This window comes from Hyperoodon ampullatus, assembly GCF_949752795.1.
Source record: "Hyperoodon ampullatus genome assembly, chromosome: 5".
Lineage (NCBI taxonomy): Eukaryota > Metazoa > Chordata > Mammalia > Artiodactyla > Ziphiidae > Hyperoodon > Hyperoodon ampullatus.
Genome location: NC_136918.1, coordinates 145,013,747 through 145,031,128, shown reverse-complemented (window position 1 = coordinate 145,031,128; position 17,382 = coordinate 145,013,747). Strand labels below are relative to the sequence as shown.

The 17,382-nt window shown below is 60.4% G+C and overlaps 1 protein-coding gene across 2 annotated transcripts; it reads left to right on the top strand.

Annotated features, from left to right (window-relative positions):
• Window positions 1-701: 701 nt before the first annotated feature.
• ITGB2 (integrin subunit beta 2) lies at window positions 702-16,416 on the top strand (the record flags this gene model as incomplete). Of its 2 annotated transcripts, XM_079704760.1 has the most annotated exons (16): window positions 702-759; window positions 1,095-1,183; window positions 3,903-4,083; window positions 5,357-5,527; window positions 5,760-6,001; window positions 6,903-7,058; window positions 7,826-7,921; window positions 10,286-10,375; window positions 11,172-11,312; window positions 12,571-12,758; window positions 12,843-13,087; window positions 13,295-13,514; window positions 13,709-13,911; window positions 15,682-15,848; window positions 16,010-16,110; window positions 16,237-16,265. In XM_079704760.1, 15 exons carry the CDS (start codon window positions 702-704, stop codon window positions 16,070-16,072), a joined length of 2,310 nt encoding a protein of 769 aa, XP_079560886.1. In that variant the 3' UTR covers window positions 16,073-16,110; window positions 16,237-16,265. The 2 variants fall into 2 exon arrangements, with proteins under 2 accessions (XP_079560886.1, XP_079560885.1); XM_079704759.1 differs by having other exon boundaries at window positions 16,010-16,416.
• Window positions 16,417-17,382: the final 966 nt, after the last annotated feature.

The following is a 17,382-nucleotide window of genomic DNA, read 5'->3' as shown; positions in this document are numbered from 1 at the left end:
CAACTGCTACTTTTGTCACGACGTGTTCACATCCTTTCAATTGTTAATTCTCCAGCCAGGCTTTTGTGACTCGGGAGGCCTGGGAGACTAAGCTTTTCTATGGACAAGAGGCAGGCAGAGGACATGGGGGGAGGGGTCTGTCCCAGGCAGGACCCAGATGTCCTGCCCGATTACACATCCTCGCCCAGCGGGCAGCTGGCACGGTCCTGGCGCCGGTAGGTGCTCAGAGTTGGCTTCTCTTCCAAGTCCTGGTTCAGCCTCCTCCCAGGAGACCTGGGCCAGCCGAGTCTCTGCTCCAAGCTCAGCTTAATTCACTGAGGACTCGGGGCCACGAAGGCCACGCGGGGCCCTGACCCGGAGCGCACGGCACCTTGGGCACGCGTGTGTGTGCACATGCGTGGTGAGTGTGTACGTGTGCGTGTGAGCATGTGTGCGTGTGTCACTGTCAGGAGGCCCACCGCCTGCTGGTCCTCGGGGGCTGGGGGCTCAGCTGCACGGAGCGCACGCGGCCCCACGCAGCCCTCCTCTCCCGCTGGTCCGCACGGCCCCGTTGGTGGGGGGGTCGGGGAGGCTGACCCGTGCTGGCTACGCCCCAGCGCTGAGCACCCCTTGGCAGCAGGGACGGCCCGCCCAGCGCTGCGTCTCTAGGCCCAGGGTCTGGGGTCCCAGGCCCTGTCACCGCCCCCTCCCCTCCACAGGACATGCTGCGCCAGCGCCCCCAGCTGCTGCTCCTGGGGGGCCTGCTTGCCCTCCGGCCCGGTGAGTCCCGCGGGGGTAGCTCCTCATGGGAGGAATGGGACCCGCCCCGGCACCCTCCTGCCCCGAAGTCCCCTGGTGGAGGCTTAGGAAGGGCCCTGCTCTGCCGCCCTCCTCCATTCCCCCACCCACCGTGGGGCCCAGCCTCCTGGAGGCCGCTCCCCCTGGGGCCCTGGTCTCCCCCCTCCCTTCTGGTCCTCCCGCTGCCCCTTGTTCTCCACCACCCCCATTCACACCCCCGGTCCATTATTGCTGTCCCTGGAGGGCCTGCTGTCTCTGGGGGGGTCGGCCAGTGCCTGCCACAGGCTACGCCCACCAGCCTGTCTCCTCTCCCGCAGTCCTCTCCCAGGAGTGCACCAACTACAAGGTCAGCACCTGCCGGGACTGCATCGAGTCAGGGCCTGGCTGCGCCTGGTGCCAGAAGCTGGTAAGAGCCTCACTGAATGCTGTCAGCCACCCTGAGGGTCCTCATGCCTGGCCTGCCCTTCCCCCCTTCCCTCCTCCTGGGCTGGACCCCTTTCTCTGCCTCTGAAACTGCTGGCCTCCAGGAGCTTCACCACTCTGCTTTCTAGTGGGGCAGGAGCAGCCCAGGGACACAGTGCTGTCAGAGAGACAGGCAGACACAGCATGTCCCCAGGCAGCCTGGCAGAGGCAGATCGGAGAGTGAAGCCGCTGGGTCTGGACAGGTGCAGCCCGAGCCCCAGCGGCAGGAGCCCTGGCCAGAGACAAGGCAGAGATGCTTGCAGCAGGAAGGCAGCTGCTGCCACCCGCCCGTGTGCCCCGCTCTCCACTCCCAGAACACGGAGGACTGGGGAAGTTCCCTGCTGGAAACCTAACTCTGCTGTCCTTAGTTACTTCATATTTTACTTGTGAGACCCTCTGGGAAGAAAGGCAAAGGCCCAAGACGGCCAGGACGGGGGGGTAGCTCCACCTCCTCCTGGGGAGGACCCCTTCCCTAGGGACCCCCAGATCCTGACCACGCCCTCCTCATGGGGGTCCCTGAGGTTCTGACACCACAGGTCTGTTTGGAAACACACACATGCACACATATTATTTTTTTTCTCAGTTGTTTGAGGGTAGGTTGCAGACACAAACCCCTTTGTCCCTTAATATTTCCAGGGACTTTGCCGAGAACAAGGTACTCAGTTACAAAACCACAATGCATTTATCAAAGATTGGAAATTTAACATGGTACTTTACTCTGATCAAATTTACACACCTTGTGCACATTTTGCCAATTGTTCCCATAATGTCTTTGATATCATCCCTCCCTTCCCCCCCTACTCCGCACCCGCCCCCCTGGTCAATATTATAATCCAGGACCACACAGTGCATTCAAATGTCTCTTTATCTCCTGGAATCTGGAACATTCATCAGCTTTCTTTGTCTTTCACATCCTTGACATTTCTGAGGAGTTCACGGCAGCAGTTTTGCAGAATGCCCCTCATATGGGTTTGTCTGGCCTTCCCTCTGATTCAGCCCAGGGTGTGTGCTTTGGCAGGAACCCCATGCAAGGCTCCTGTTGTCACTTCGTCCTGATACTGGGGGTGCAGCCTGGACCACTCAGCTGAGGTGGCGTCTGCCAGGCTCTCCACCATGACATCACTATTTCCCTTTTGCAATAGTAAGTAATTTGTGGGGAGATACTCCGAGGCCAGGAAATACTCTGCTTCCCATCAGGCTTACACCCACTAACTTGAGCATCTGTTGGTGTTGGGTACCTGAATCAGTTCTCACCGGAATGGTTGCAAAATGGTGACATTCCTGTTCATTACTCCTTCTAATGGCTTCTAATGCAAGGAGGAATGTTTCCTTCCCCCAGTCTCCCTCTCTCTGTCTCTCTCATCGGTGTGAACCTGTAGATGTTTATTTTATTCAGTAGCTTATAAGCTACCACTTTCATTTTGTCATTTTGAAGCTCGAATTGTTCCCCGTTTGGCCTTTGGGAGCCCCCAGGCCGGCCCTGTGTCCTGTTAGCACGCCCCAGCATCACTTCCTGAGCTCTCTTACTCTCTGGGATGGGCAGAGTTCCAGGCCCGTCTGCACTTGCCTCGCCCCCACTGGGGACTCAGACATTTCTCTGAGGGTTCCTGGTTCCCCTTCATGAGTAGCCAGGCTCCCAACATCCGCAATACATTTCCCCATTTTCTTAATCCTACGATTCACAGAAAGTGGTTACAGAGTTGCTACCCACACCACTGCAGGGGGCAAATCGGGTGTGGTCTGTGTTGTCTCCTCTTGTTGGGGTGCGGTCAAAGTCCCGGCTGAAAAAGTCCCTCCTCAGGTTGAATTTCTCCCTTCCCCTTCCTGAGTTTATCATGTGCATTTGAAATGCAGTCAGGTTCAATTGTTTCCGAGTGGATTCCATTTTAGGGGTTTCTTCCCTCTCCATTCCTGTTAATTTTCTTTCTCGAGTACTTAAAGCATTAATAGGGTTCCAAAAGCGAGGACAGTTCAGAGGCAGCTCAGGAAGCACCGCCCCTCTGCTGGCCCCGCCCAGGCACTGGGCATGACCCCTGCACCTGCCTGGTCTCCTGCCGGCGGTTGCTCTTCCGAGCCTCCTTTTGTCGAGGAAGCCGAGAGCAGGACCCTCCGAATGCGGCCGCTTCTCTCTCCCTGCCGTGTCCACATCCAGGGGGCCTTCGTGGGGGCACAGTGGTCACGAGGGAAGACCCAGGACCCCCACGCTCCCCTTCGGCCTGTTTCCTTCTGAGCTGCCTGGCCCAGAGCCCTGGCCTGTATTCCGAGTCCGCGTGGTGCCTGGGGGCTAACACGTGGGCCAGGAGGGGGCGCTCGCGTCCCCTTGGGAGGGAACCACTCCCTCCTTCGTCGGGTGCTGCTGACGTTGCCCAAGGGCCTGAAAACCCGGGGCCAGATGCTCCGTGGGCCGCGGAGAGTCCCCGTGGCTCCACCTGGGGCTGGAGCCGTTGGATCCTGAGTCGCCTCTGCCCGCTCACGGGCTCTCCTGGGCTGCGGAGCCTCGGGAAGAGGCCCTCTGGAGGCCGCCCAGCCCCTGCCTCGTCCCGCTGCCACGGGGACTCCTGACCTGAATGCGGCGCAGATGAGGGGGTCAGCTTCGCACAGCACCCACAGTGTGGGCTCCCATCTTTTCTCTGCCCCTGATCCCTGACCCCTGGCTCCCCCAGAACTTCACGCGGCAAGGGGAGCCTGACTCCGCTCGCTGTGACACGCGGGAGCACCTGCTGTCAAAGGGCTGTGTGACGGATGACATCATGGACCCCAGGAGCCATGCCACAACCCAGGAGGACCAGGTGGGGGGCCAGAAGCAGCTGTCCCCACAGAAAGTGACGCTCTACCTGAGACCAGGTAGGTTTGGCCTCGGCTGGGGGTGAGCCAGCCCCTGATGGCCGCGTATCTATGTGTCCAGGTCAGACAGCCAGATGGGCTGGGCGAGGCCCTGGGACTGCTGGGAACCAGTCTGAGCTCTTCTCTCTGCCCAGGGGAGGATGCCCCCAAGAACCCCATCTGCGGCTCGTGCCTAGTCTCTCTCTTTTTTTTTTTTTTGCGGTACGCTGGCCTCTCAGTGTTCTGGCCTCTCCCGTTGCGGAACACAGGCTCCGGACGCGCAGGCTCAGCGGCCATGGCTCACGGACCCAGCCGCTCCGTGGCATGTGGGATCTTCCCGGACCGGGGCATGAACCCGTGTCCCCTGCATCGGCAGGTGGACTCTCAACCACTGCGCCACCAGGGAAGCACCCTAGTGTCTCTTTTAACCCTGAGTTCTGTGTCCTTTTTAAAAGGGAGAACAAACCATCTGGAAAGCACTCATTTGTCCCACTCTCAGAAGGCCAGGTACTCTTGGCAAAGTAAAGGCTCTGACAAGTCCTGCAGCCAAGGAACCCCAGTAACCATTTAAATCAGTGTTGCCCACCTGACTTGACCACAGACCCAGGTTCAGGACATAGCTCCCTGTTAGCGCTCCGAGAAACGCCCTTCAGGAAGGCGGCGCGGTGGAGCAGCGGGGGGATGTGGCGGGCGGGCCTCGGCAGGGCTGGGGCGGCCACACGTGGGAGCTGGTGCTGGGAGGTGGGCCAGGCAGAGGGGACTCGATTTGGAGCTCGGTTCCTCACGTCTGTGTCCAGCACCAGCTGTGTGCTAGGCACCGTCCTGGGAGCTGGGGACACAGGCTATTCGTATTGACAGATAGACAAGTAATTACAGGCACAGGTGGCGATTAAGATGAGGAAGAGCGGAGGCCAGCGGGATGTGACTGAGGAGGAGGGGTATCCGCAGGGTGGCCAGGGAGCCCGTGCTGGGACGGGACGGATCTGCTTGCTGGCTGGTGGTAGAGCAGGCCTTGCCGGGGAGATTGAGGGAGATCCAGGTGGATCTGAATTTCAACAATGACAGATAAACAACGAACACTTTTCAGTATCTCTGTGCCCAAATAGTCTTCTATTTGGGAATGTGCTCTTTATCTGAAATTCGAATCTGAGTAGGCGCCCTGCATCTTACCTGCAGGCCTCAGAGAGTGGGGAAGTCATGAGGGTCCTGAGGCCTGCAGGGGGCACCAGTGCCCCCGAGCCCCGCTAGATGCGGTGGCGTGCCTTCACTCTCCCGCGATCCCCACATCCCGCAGGTCAGGCGGCTGTGTTCAACGTGACCTTCCAGCGGGCCAAGGGCTACCCCATCGACCTGTACTACCTGATGGACCTTTCCTACTCCATGCTGGACGACCTCATCAACGTCAAGAAGCTGGGGGGCGACCTACTCCGGGCCCTCAATGAGATCACCGAGTCCGGCCGCATCGGTGAGCTGCCCGCTCCCTCCTCCCCTGAGCCCCGGCCAGCCTGCTGCCTGCACGCCCCCCAGGCCCCCACCCTGGGCACCTCTGTGCCCCCACGTCCCGAGGGCAGGGCACCAGGGCTCCAGACCTAGTGTCCCTGGGTGCAACCCCCCAAGTGCCACCTTGCTTCCTCCCCCACCACCGCCCTCTGGCATGAGGTGGGGAAGCCGGGGCTCACAGCCCGCCCGACCCCTAGGCTTCGGGTCCTTCGTGGACAAGACGGTGCTCCCCTTCGTCAACACGCACCCCGAGAAGCTGCGGAACCCGTGCCCCAACAAGGAGAAGGAGTGCCAGGCCCCGTTCGCCTTTAGGCACGTGCTGAAGCTCACCAACAACTCCAACCAGTTCCAGACAGAGGTCGGGAAGCAGCTGATCTCGGGAAACCTGGACGCCCCCGAGGGTGGGCTAGACGCCATGATGCAGGTCGCCGCATGCCCGGTGAGGCCCCTGCCTGCCCTGATTTCTCCAGACCTGGGGGCCTCCGTCACGACACCCACAGATTCCACTATTAGCTTGCGACCCTGTGCAAATCTTTTGAAGCCTAAATACAAGGAAATGATCCCATTAAGCAAGACCCCTGAGCTACCTAACCCTGGCGGTTCCTGCAGTAGAATCACCCCTACTTCCAGTGCCCCTCAAGGAACAGAGGGTGTCCTGGCCAGGCTCCCCGACAGTTATGTGGCTTAAGTGTCGGTGCCGGCCGTCCCCTGCCCGCTGCTGACCCCTCGCCACGTGGTCCTGTCCCGCCGCTGTATTGTGATGTGTTGCAACACATCGACCCGTGTTTAGCCACGCAGTCCTGCCACCTTCACAGACCGGACCCCAGTCCTCCAGCCTCTCTGGTCCCTGGCTGCACCATCCCGCATCACAGACACACACTTTCATTTCTGTGTGATGTCACGGTTCATGACGCGCCTGTGCCCTGGCTCTGGCAACCCCCTCATCACGGTGTCCGGGGGTTCCTCCCTCTGTGTTTGCAGTGCTTTTCCCTGAGATAAACATTTCCAAGTATTTTTTCTTCTTTGGGAGTATCCCCTTAGGAGGTGGTCCCAGGTCTGAGCTGACTGGGCCACAGAGTGTGCAAATGTAAACATGCATTCCCGTCCCTTCGGTGTCCCACACATGCACCTGGGCATCTGGGAGGTTGTCGTCCCACAGACACTTCTCGAGCTCCCCTGGGCGCTGGGTCCTGTCTCTGGTCCTCCTGCTCCCCAGAAAACCCAGGAGTGCGGGGGCACACAGCCCTGAGGCCAACACAGCAAGCTCTGCCTTGGCTCCCCCAGTCTGTGGGTCCCCGCTGGGGAAGCTGAGGCAGGTCACCCTGCCCTCTCCTTGTCAGGAGGAAATCGGCTGGCGCAACGTCACCAGGCTGCTGGTGTTTGCCACGGATGATGGCTTCCACTTTGCGGGAGACGGGAAGCTGGGCGCCATCCTGACTCCCAACGACGGCCGCTGCCACCTGGAGGACAACATGTACAAAAGCAGCAATGAATTCGTGAGTGCGGTGTCTTGCGGGGGCGGAGTGGGGAGGTAGGCTCACTCCCAGCCCGGGGTCCAGAGGGGTGGGGAGGGGCCCTCGCTCTGGGGGCAGCACTTTAATGGCACCAAGAGGTCAGAATTCTCTGGTCCAGGGCTGCTGTGCAATGATGCTCGGCACCCTGGAATCATAAACCCCAGGCACTGCAGAGGACTTTAGAGATGTGACCCTTGGGGTCCTCCACCTGCAGCCTCCAGACTCGAGGTGGGTGTTGGTGGCAGCTCTCAGGGGCCCACCGACTGGGACAGGACAGATGTGACATCTGAGGCTCCACTGAGCCTCTGCCTGAAATTGCGCATGTCATGAGGTTGTGAAAATAGGTGCCACTGTGCTGGGGGCAGCGTCTGAGATGCCACCCCCAGGAGAAGTCAGAGGCGTCTCCCCAGTGCCCCACAGTGCGGACACCGCAAAATGCTGCTCACTCTTCTCCACTTTGAGTGTCTGGGAGCGGTTATTCGCCACTGGATTTCTTTTTTAGCGCATTGATCAGGAAGCACTTCTCAGCTTTTAATATTTTCTTGAGTGTATTTCAATATTGTCAGTTTCCCTCCTAATCCCATTATCTCACTCCTTTGCGAACATCACTGGGAACGGCCCCATCACAGCAGGAGGCAGGCGGAGCCTCTGCGCCCTGGGCCGTCACTTCTGCCAACAGGAGCGGACAGGCAGCCTGGATGGCTTGTCCCCAGCCTTGGGAGCCATCTGACCGGGGGTCCCCTCTCTAGGACTACCCATCAGTGGGCCAGCTGGCGCACAAACTGGCAGAAAGCAACATCCAGCCCATCTTTGCTGTGACCAAGAGAATGGTGGAAACGTACGAGGTAGGTGGGCTTGAGCAATCTGGCAGGACAAGGTGTCGCAACTGAATGGTGACAAAATCCAGGGTGACCACAGCCTGAGTTCTGCTTCCGTGCTGGGTGCGTGGGCTGTGGCCACGCGGGCGGCCCCGAGTTTCGGGGAGTGACCGCTGCTGCTGAGGAGCTGAGGCTTCTTTAGGCCACATGACAGTGAGAAGTCCTTGTACTTCAGTGATCATGGTTTTGCCTCAACGAAACCCTTTGGGTCTGCAGACCCCATTCTTCACGTCAGGGAGAGTTCCTTGTCTTGTGTCCACATACGTTTGCACGTCAACACTGTGCATGCAGTGTAAGGTGTACACAGGAGGCTCTGGAACCCCCAGCGCACAGCTCAGTGTCACGAGGAAAACACCCTCAGAACCAGCAGGCGCCCGGGCCCCCCAGCAGCTGTGACAGCACTTCCTTCCCGTCTCAGGAGACCTGGGTCTGTCCTGACTTTTCTGAATTGCTGTTCTTACTAAAGTTTTCTGTGCCGTGGAATTCTCGTGGGGAATTTTCTTTTGTCTTAGAGCGTTTTTCATCCGTCCTCCCTTCTCCCAGTCACTGTGGGGCTGTTTTACTTGCTGTGCTTTCATCTGCCGGGCTCAGCGTGGTGGCCTCTGGCTGCGATGGGCTGGGAGCGCCTCCCGGCCCCTCTCCTTCCCTAAGTCCCGGTCCCCTTCCTGCTGAGGCCTGTGGCGTGCTGTGCCTGTGTGGGGCGTTTGCCAGTGGGGCCAGCCGCGCCTGCCATGAGCGTTCCCAGACCCCAGACTGGGGACAGGTTGCAGGGGATGCCGAGGCAGGAGGGGCAGGTGTCCGGAAGACCCCTGGGGGCTGGCAGTGGGAGCTGGCCAAGCCACAAGGACAGCAAGGCTGGTGGCTGGGGGCCGCTGAGAGACCAGCCGCCCACACGAGCTGCCCGAGCGCTGGCAAGTCAGGGCCTCACAGCTGCCGTGTCCCCGACCGTATTACGGGATGTAACAGTCTCCTCCTCGCCAGGTGGTGGCAGGTCCCAGTAATTTGCTATTAGGTGCAGGAGTCGTGTCCCAGAAGGCACTGCGGTGATGGGGTAGAAGCTGGAGACGGGAGACGAGGACCCCAGACCCTGCTCCCCGACAGCAGGGACAAGGCCCTGGGCAGGTCACAGGCCCTTCTGAGCCTTAGCTTCCTGACCCCATGCCCGGGGCTCCTAGGGAGGGGGGGTCGAGGAGGCCCGAGTGTGTATGGGCAGCTTACGCTGGACCCTCCTCAGTATGTGTTTCTGCACCGAATGGAGAGCGGGTGGCCAGGAGGGCTCTCCGAGCCCTGGCGGGGTCCCGAGGCAGAGGAGGAGGGGAGAGGATGGCAGAGGGCGGAGGTGGGGTGGCCAGGCTGTGTGTCCTCGTGAGGTTTGTGGAGGAGACTGGACTCCATTCTGGGGCGTCACAGCAGGGCTTTGTGGCAGGGACGTGACCCACCCTTGGTTCTGCAAGATAAAGTGATGGTGCAATTTCCCGTGAAAGATGGGCTAAGCTAAGGGTGGCAGGGGACACAGATGTTCCCTGGAGGCTGCCCCAGGCTTGTCTGCATGACCCCGGGCTCCGGCCTGCCCACCCCAGAGGGGCCGCTGGACCAGCTGGCCCCGCCTGCCACAGCCATTTGTCACAATGTTGTTTAACACAGCCATTATGAAAGTTCAATTATGTCAACGCACATGCTCAGAACACATCGCTTCCTGATCTTTTGCCACATTTCATGATTACCTGTGCCCTTGGGTTGTTTGTGCCCATCACATCTGCGTGATGCGGTGGCATCTTTTTTTTTAATAGACTTTATTTATTTATTTATTTATTTTGGCTGCGTCAGACCTTGAGGCACGTGGGATCTTTCGTTGCAGTGTGGGCTCTCTAGTTGTGGCGCGCGGGCTTAGTTGCCCCGTGGCGTGTGGGATCTTAGTTCCCCGACCAGGGAGTGAACCCGTGTCCCCTGCATTGGAAGGCAGATTCTTAACCCCTGGACCACCGGGGAAGTCCCTGGGGTGGCATCTAACCATGGCGAGGCACATCTTCCCAGCTCTGCCTTCAATGCCGGGAAATCAACCAGGGTGGAGTATTTCTCCCGAGGAAATCGGCAAACGCTGCAATTCATGGTGTTTTCCTTCCTGAGAGCCAGTGGTTAAACGTTTGCCTGCACAACACTTGACTACGTGCTGTCTTAACTAAGTACAGTAAGAAATCGGGGGCAGGGTTGTCTGAGCCATCTCACAAGCAGGAAGGAAACCCTCTGGGGTGTTATTACAAAACTGGGTGGATGCTGAGGTGTCCTGGTACCAGGGTTCTGGCCACGCCCACCTGTCTTCTTCCCTGACAGAAGCTCACGGAGATCATCCCCAAGTCTGCAGTCGGGGAGCTGTCAGACGATTCCAGCAACGTAGTCCAGCTTATTAAGAACGCCTACAACGTAAGTGCCCCCTGGGTAGTCAGCCAAGACGCCGCCTCGCTGCAGGCCAACGGGAGGATGGTCTGGAGAGGAGAGCCCCTGCGTTCTGGGGGCCATCCTCAGGCACTTCCCCAGGCCCTCCGTGCCTTCCCTGGGACACAAGCATCAGGCCCTCTTCCAGCCAAAGGGTCTGCTGGCCTCGCGAGCATAGCTCGCTGGGAGCACCCAGTAAGCGCTGACGACACTGCATTGAGTCAGAGCCCCACTGAGGCAGCTCCGTTTGCTGCTCGTACCCTCTTGGAGCCCTAGCCGCCCCCCACCCCGAGCAGGCCCTGCCAAACTCCACATGCTGCCCATGGGGGGCTCTGTCTTTGCACCGATGATGCCACCTTCAGTGAGCGGCTCATTCACCTCTCTGTGTCTCTCTCTCTCTCTGTCTCTATCTCTGTTTCTCTGTCTCTCTTCCTGTCTGACGGTCTGTCTCGCTCTCTCTCATTCACTTAGACAGTTTTTCCAGCTCCCACCCTGTGCCAGGCACTGGGGTTTCAGTGGTGGGTGGACGGTCAAGCTCCCGTTCTTGCAGGGCTATGACCTGTCTCCACGTCTGTCCCTTCCACTGGCCTGTCTCGGGGGGCGTGGCATGGGTAACCCACTCGTAACCAGCGGCATGGGGTGCAGGACCCGGCGCCCATGGAGCTCTCAGTGGACACACGGGTGGAGGGAGGGGGATGAGAGGCGTGCCAGCCATCAGCTGGGAAGGGGCGGGAAGGGGCGGGGACAGCGGGATGAGCCTGATCACGATGCTCTTTGCCCACAGAAACTGTCCTCCAGAGTGTTTCTGGATCACAACACCCTCCCTGACACCCTGAAAGTCACCTACGACTCCTTCTGCAGTAACGGGGTATTGAAGGTGGACCAGCCCAGAGGGGACTGCGACGGCGTCCAGATCAACGTGCCGGTGAGGCTCCCTCCCGGCCTCTGGAAGGGGCTCCCCCAGGGACAGCGAGGGAGGGTGAACCCCGGCACACGGCTTCACAGGGACCAGCAAGAGGTGGGGTCCAGTCCACCGCGGGTCCAGTTCCTTCCCTTGAAAATCCACACACACTGTTCGCGGCTTGGTGTACACCGACCGCCGCGAGGACGGCAGCGCCCCCTGGGGGCAGATGCCGGGTACAGCGCCACCCGCCTAAGAAGGGCGTTCCTTCTACACGGGGCCATCTGCTTTGGTTTGATTTTCTTGATTTTTGTGTTTTTGTTTTTTGACAAACACATTAAAGCAGGAGCCACGCAAATAATTATAAACAGGCACTGAGTTATTTCCCTGATATTTTAAATTTGTCGTGACCAGAACAATTAAACTTTTTCTTTCTCCAGCTGTGAATTAATATTCAGCAAAATACTTGCTTTTATTTCTAAACGACATTGGAATTCTTTCAACTATGTGACTTACTAAATGTGTGTAACTTTTTAGTGAAATGTATCCTCCTCATACTGGGTGATCCATACAGGAATTTATTCAGTCTTGTGACTGATTGATTACTTCCCTGATGTTTCTGCTCTGTCTTAACATATGGGTTGGAGATTCACTTACATTGATTTGCAGTGAGGCTTGCCGTGGACAAGCCGGTGCTCCCTGAAGCTCAGTGTTGGCTGAGCAGCAGTGCTGTGTGAGTGGCAGGGACTTCGCCCGGCCCGCTCGGTTCCCCTTGGGCATTCAGGGTCAGAATACAACCCCACATGCAGAACCTAGGACTTCCTGTGTGATTTTGGCATCTTAGCCTCCAGGCTTCAGGACAAAATACATGGAGAAAATATACATCATTTACAAGGTCACTCTAAAATTCTTTAAAAGTATTCTAAAGACATCCCCGCCCAAGTCCAGGCCACCAGAGGATGGTGGGTGGGGGAGCTGCGGGAGGGCTGGGGGGCATGTTCCAGCATCTCTGACTCTGAGTTTCCAACTCTCATCCTCTCTTCCCTCATCTCCCCTCCCAAGTCCTGGAGCCACCTGGAGCGTCCATGTCCTTCCCTCCCCCCACCGACATGCACTCCCCCGGGGGCCCAGCAGAGGCGGTCCCCTCCATGCTTGGGAGCCCAGGACGCTGACCCTCACCCTGCTAGGCCGTGCCCTTGTCCACGCTGCCCAGGGAGGAGATGGGAGCAGGGTTGTGTGCCCGGGGTCCAATGTTCACCTGAGCCCTGCTTTCCCACTACAGATCACCTTCCGGGTGAAGGTCACAGCCACAGAATGCATCCAGGAGCAGTCATTCGTCATCCGGGCGCTGGGCTTCACGGACATGGTGACTGTGCGGGTCCTCCCCCAGTGCCAGTGCCGGTGCCGGGACGCGAGCCGGGACCACAGCCTCTGCGGCGGCAGGGGCTTCATGGAGTGCGGAGTCTGCAGGTGAGGCCGCGGCCCCGCCCCTCCGCGCAGGCGCGCCGCGGCAGAGCCGGTTTGGGATGGCCCTGACCTCACATCCCTCTGCAGGTGCGACGCCGGCTACATGGGGAAGAACTGCGAGTGCCAGACGCAGGGCCGGAGCAGCCAGGAGCTGGAGGGAAGCTGCCGGAAGGACAACAGCTCCATCATCTGCTCGGGGCTGGGGGACTGCATCTGCGGGCAGTGCGTGTGCCACACGAGCGATGTGCCCAACAAGAAGATCTACGGCCAGTTCTGCGAGTGTGACAACATCAACTGCGAGCGCTACGACGGCCAAGTCTGCGGGGGCGAGAGTGAGCGCGGGGGACAGACCAACGGGCGGGGCCTCCGCCGCCCCTGGGGAGGGGGGCGGGGCTCGGGCTGGGGTTCGGGCGGGGCTGAGTCTGCGGTGCCGAGAGTGAGCGCGGGGGACAGACCAACTGGCCGAGCCTCCGTCGCCCCTGGGGCGGAGGGGCGGGTTCGGGCGGGGCTCAGTCGGCGGGGGGGCCCCTGTCTTCCAGAGCGAGGGCTCTGCTTCTGCGGCACCTGCAGGTGCCAGCACGGCTACGAGGGTTCGGCGTGCCAGTGCCTCAAGTCTACGAAGGGCTGCCTCAGCCTGGATGGCGTCGAGTGCAGCGGCCGCGGCCGGTGCCGCTGCAACGTGTGCCAGTGCGACCCCGGCTACCAGCCGCCCCTGTGCCTCGAGTGCCCGGGCTGCCCCGCGCCCTGCGCTCGCTACGCGTGAGTGTCCCGCCGCCCCGCCCGCCTCGCGCCTCCGCGCCCGGGAGAACCGCCGTCCGGCCGGACCCGGGGCGCGGGACGCTGGGGACGGCCCTCCCCCGACTGCCCTGCACGGCCCCACAGCTTCGGGTGGCCCGAGCCCCGCGCCGCGCGGACACCCGGGGCCCCGCGGTCACGCCGCGCCTCGCCCACAGCAACTGCGCCGAGTGTCTGAAGTTCGAGCAGGGCCCCTTCGCCAAGAACTGCAGCGCAGCGTGCGGGGAGACGAAGCTGCTGCCCAAGCCATTGCCCGGCCGCACGTGCAAGGAGCGCGACTCCGAGGGCTGCTGGATGACCTACACCCTGTTGCAGCGCGAGGGGCGAGACAGATATGACGTGCACGTGAACGACACGCGCGGTGAGCCCGGGCGGGTGGAGTCAGGACCGGGTCCCCGCGCCGCTCAGCCCGCGCGCCGTGCGCTCTGCTCTGGGGCGGTCGGCTGTCCCGCAGGGGCGCTGCCTGGAGCGCTGGCGCTGAGCGCGGCCTGGAGCGCAAGCCCCGAGAGCCGGCCCGGGGACCATGGGGGCCGCCGGACCCACATCCGGCCCTGGCCCTGGAGGGGCCCGCGGAGCCGGAGCCGGCTTCCCCAGGTGCTGCGGCCCGCCCGCCGCCCGGCTCGCCGGGGACCCAGAGGCTGACTCTGTCTTCATAGGTTCCCGGGACACGGGGTGGGGACACATGAACCTGTTCCCAGGGGCAAAGACACCGGCGGGGCGTGTCTCAGAGATCAGAAGGTTTCTCTGAGGAGGACACTTGCAGCTGAGACCAGGGGATGACAGGGCCAGAGGTGCTAGGCTGGGCTCTTACTGGGCCCCTGTGAGTCCGGGGTCGGGGGTGGGGTGGAAGGGGTTGGGCTTATGTCTCTTCCCAGACACACCGGAGGGCTGCCAGCCGGCTTTCAGAGGAGTGAGCTGTGCTCTCACAGGCCGGGTGCAGACCTGGGAAAGGCCACTGCCCAGTCCGGGCACTGAGCAGGGCTGGGTTGGGGTCCTGGGGGCGGCGTGGACAGAGCCTGCCCTTGGATGGAGCTCTGGGCGGGATCGGGAGGGAGGGCAACAAGTGGGGACGGAGGGTAGGTCAGTGTCGAGGAGGTAGGTTGAGTGGACAATGACAAAGTGTGTATGGAACGCGCGGACTTAGAGTACCACACCCACGAGGGGATGGGCTTGAGGGTTACATCAGCAGCACGCGGAGCCGTGTGGACATACCATCTCTCGGTACCCCCTCCCCTTGACTGCTCAGAGAGGCTGCGGGGATGGGGCACAGGCTGCAAGGCCGGCCTCTCGGGTGACTGCAGCAGACGTGGGACAGCAGTCCACCCCGGGGTCATTGCAGGACTGAGACCTGCTCCCAGCTCCCCTCCCCACGACAGGACCCCCAGGAAGGCAGGTAGGGCCCAAGCCCTTTGTTACCGGGGCGGCAGAGCCCAGCCTGCTGGTGCAGGCAGCTCTCCCCGGGCGGGCGTTTTAACAGGCACGTGTGGGGTCAGGTCTGGTTTTGTGCGCGCTGGCTAAATTGTTCCACTTTTGTGAGGACGCGGAGGCTCCCTGGAGAGGCCAGGATGGTGCGGGGGGAGTGCCTGCAAACCCCAGTGCCCACGAGCCAGGCAAATGGGCTCACACTGAACACTGTGCCTTGGTCAGGGGCCGCACAGGCGTGCTGCAGCCTAGAGCCTCCCCCTCCCCCAAGCTCAGCAGGAGGCTGGGTGCAGCCCCTCGGGCACTGGGACCCCACCCCCCTCATTCCCAAGGCTGCTGCCATTGGTTCTCCTGGGAAAGCCTTTATGAGGAGAGCGCCCATCCCTAAACTCTGATCCAGCGTGGGCTAGGTTAGGTTCCAGTGATTGGGTCATTGGCTGTCCAAGTGGGAGGCCAGTGTCCGGCCCTGGTTACTTACTGGCCACCACGGCCCCCTTTCCTTCTCCATGAACAAAGGGCCTCTCAAGTTCATTTGGAACCACAGGGCCTGGCCTTGTGCCCAGCTCTGCACCCTCCCTGGCTGGGGGCTGGGGCCGGGGCCAGGGCCAGTTTGCTCACTACCTGTCGCTGAGAGCCAGCAGCGAGGCCTCGACACCGTGCAGGGACGGGGCGGGCCTGACGCCCCCGTGTGTGTGCCTCCTTGCCTTAGAGTGCGTGAAGGGCCCCAACATCGCCGCCATCGTGGGGAGCACCGTGGCCGGAGTCGTGCTCGTCGGCATCCTGCTGCTGGGCATCTGGAAGGTCCTGACCCACCTGAGTGACCTCAGGGAGTACAAGCGCTTCGAGAAGGAGAAGCTCAAGTCCCAGTGGAATAACGTGAGTGGCCCCGGGCCCCCGCAAAGGCGCACCTCCCCCCCTCTGCACCGAGGGCATGCCCACGGGAGTGCGAGCCTGCCTCACCCCACCCTCGCAGCTCATCCCCAGAGCCCAGCGCCTTCCTCCCTGCGCTGACAAGTCACGCTTGCTTTTCTCACCAGGATAACCCCCTTTTCAAGAGCGCCACCACGACAGTCATGAACCCTAAGTTTGCTGAGAGTTAGGACTGCTCGGTGAAGACAGGGCCTCCTGCACCGCCCAGGTGGGAGCACCCCACGCCACGTCCGCTCCAGCAGGCCGACCGTGACCCCGTCACCCGGTGGACTTGGGTGACGACACTTGACAGCTTCACCACTAACTGAAAATCCACCATTTTTCCTGCCCCCAGAATGACAGATGCGGCCAGATAATTCTAGGGACTCATCGGAAGGGCCAGCCTCCCCCTTCTGATATGAGTGACTTTTGATAGCAACCTGAAGAAGGAATTGCTCGCGTCCTGTAAGGTTAGACACGTGTTGTCCTTTGTAAAAATTAGCACAGCAGTCTGATAAAAGGTGGTACAGATTTATTTATATGTGAACTTCTCAGGGTGTAAAATTACATCCCATTGATCATGCTGCCCCCAATCATGTGTACAGAAAAAATTAATAACCCTTCCGCGGGGGCTTCCCTGGGAGCCGGGCTCTGTGCCCCACCTCCACTGCTCTTCACACACTCCGAGAGTCCGTGTAGACTTTGGGCCGCGGCTCAGGGTTCTCTTTTTCTCCTTCCTCACCTGTTGGCCATGCAAGCCCCTCTCTGTCCCTGTCCCGGCGCCACCTCCTAGGCAGCTTTCAGAAGACAGGGGACAGCCCCAGCAAAGGGGGTCCCCCTGCAGAGCTTGAACGGGGCCGAGGCAAGATGGGAAAGCGGGCGTCTGTCACGCTCTTGGCTGTCTACACCCGCTCTTGGGTAATGAGTGGAAGAGAGTTTAAATAAGTGTGTTTCTCACAGGCTGTTTCCTGGGGTGACCTGGAGGTCAAGGTGATCCAGTGTGATGGTAGTAGGTGGCAGGTCCCAGCGTGATCACCTAGCCGTGTGCGTGTCCGCCAACCTCTGCAGGGTCCGTGTGGGTCAGGGTCCGGGTGTGGCCCGTGAGGGCCCGTCAGGGTGGGGCAGTCCTGGGTCCCCAAGGAAAGGGCTCTATTCCGGTATGTTAACATCCTCTGCAGCCCTGCCGATGCTGGCTCTTTGCTCATGTTACACAGACCTGAGGGAAGCAGACAGATGTGAGTACGGGGTGCATATTTGTGAATATATATTCACATGCATAGACATAGCTTCAGATGATATTTTCCCTTATTTTTTTCCGTAAAACGTATAATATTTTATTAAAACCCCAGCATAACTCTTTATTAAAAAAACATCAGTTCAGGGACTTCCCTGGCGGTTCAGTGGTTAAGAGTCTGCCCTGGCACTTACAGAGTACTGCTCATGCCCATCTCTGTGCAGAGAACAGTGGGCAAAAGCAGAGACCCTCACTGCCCTCCCGGAG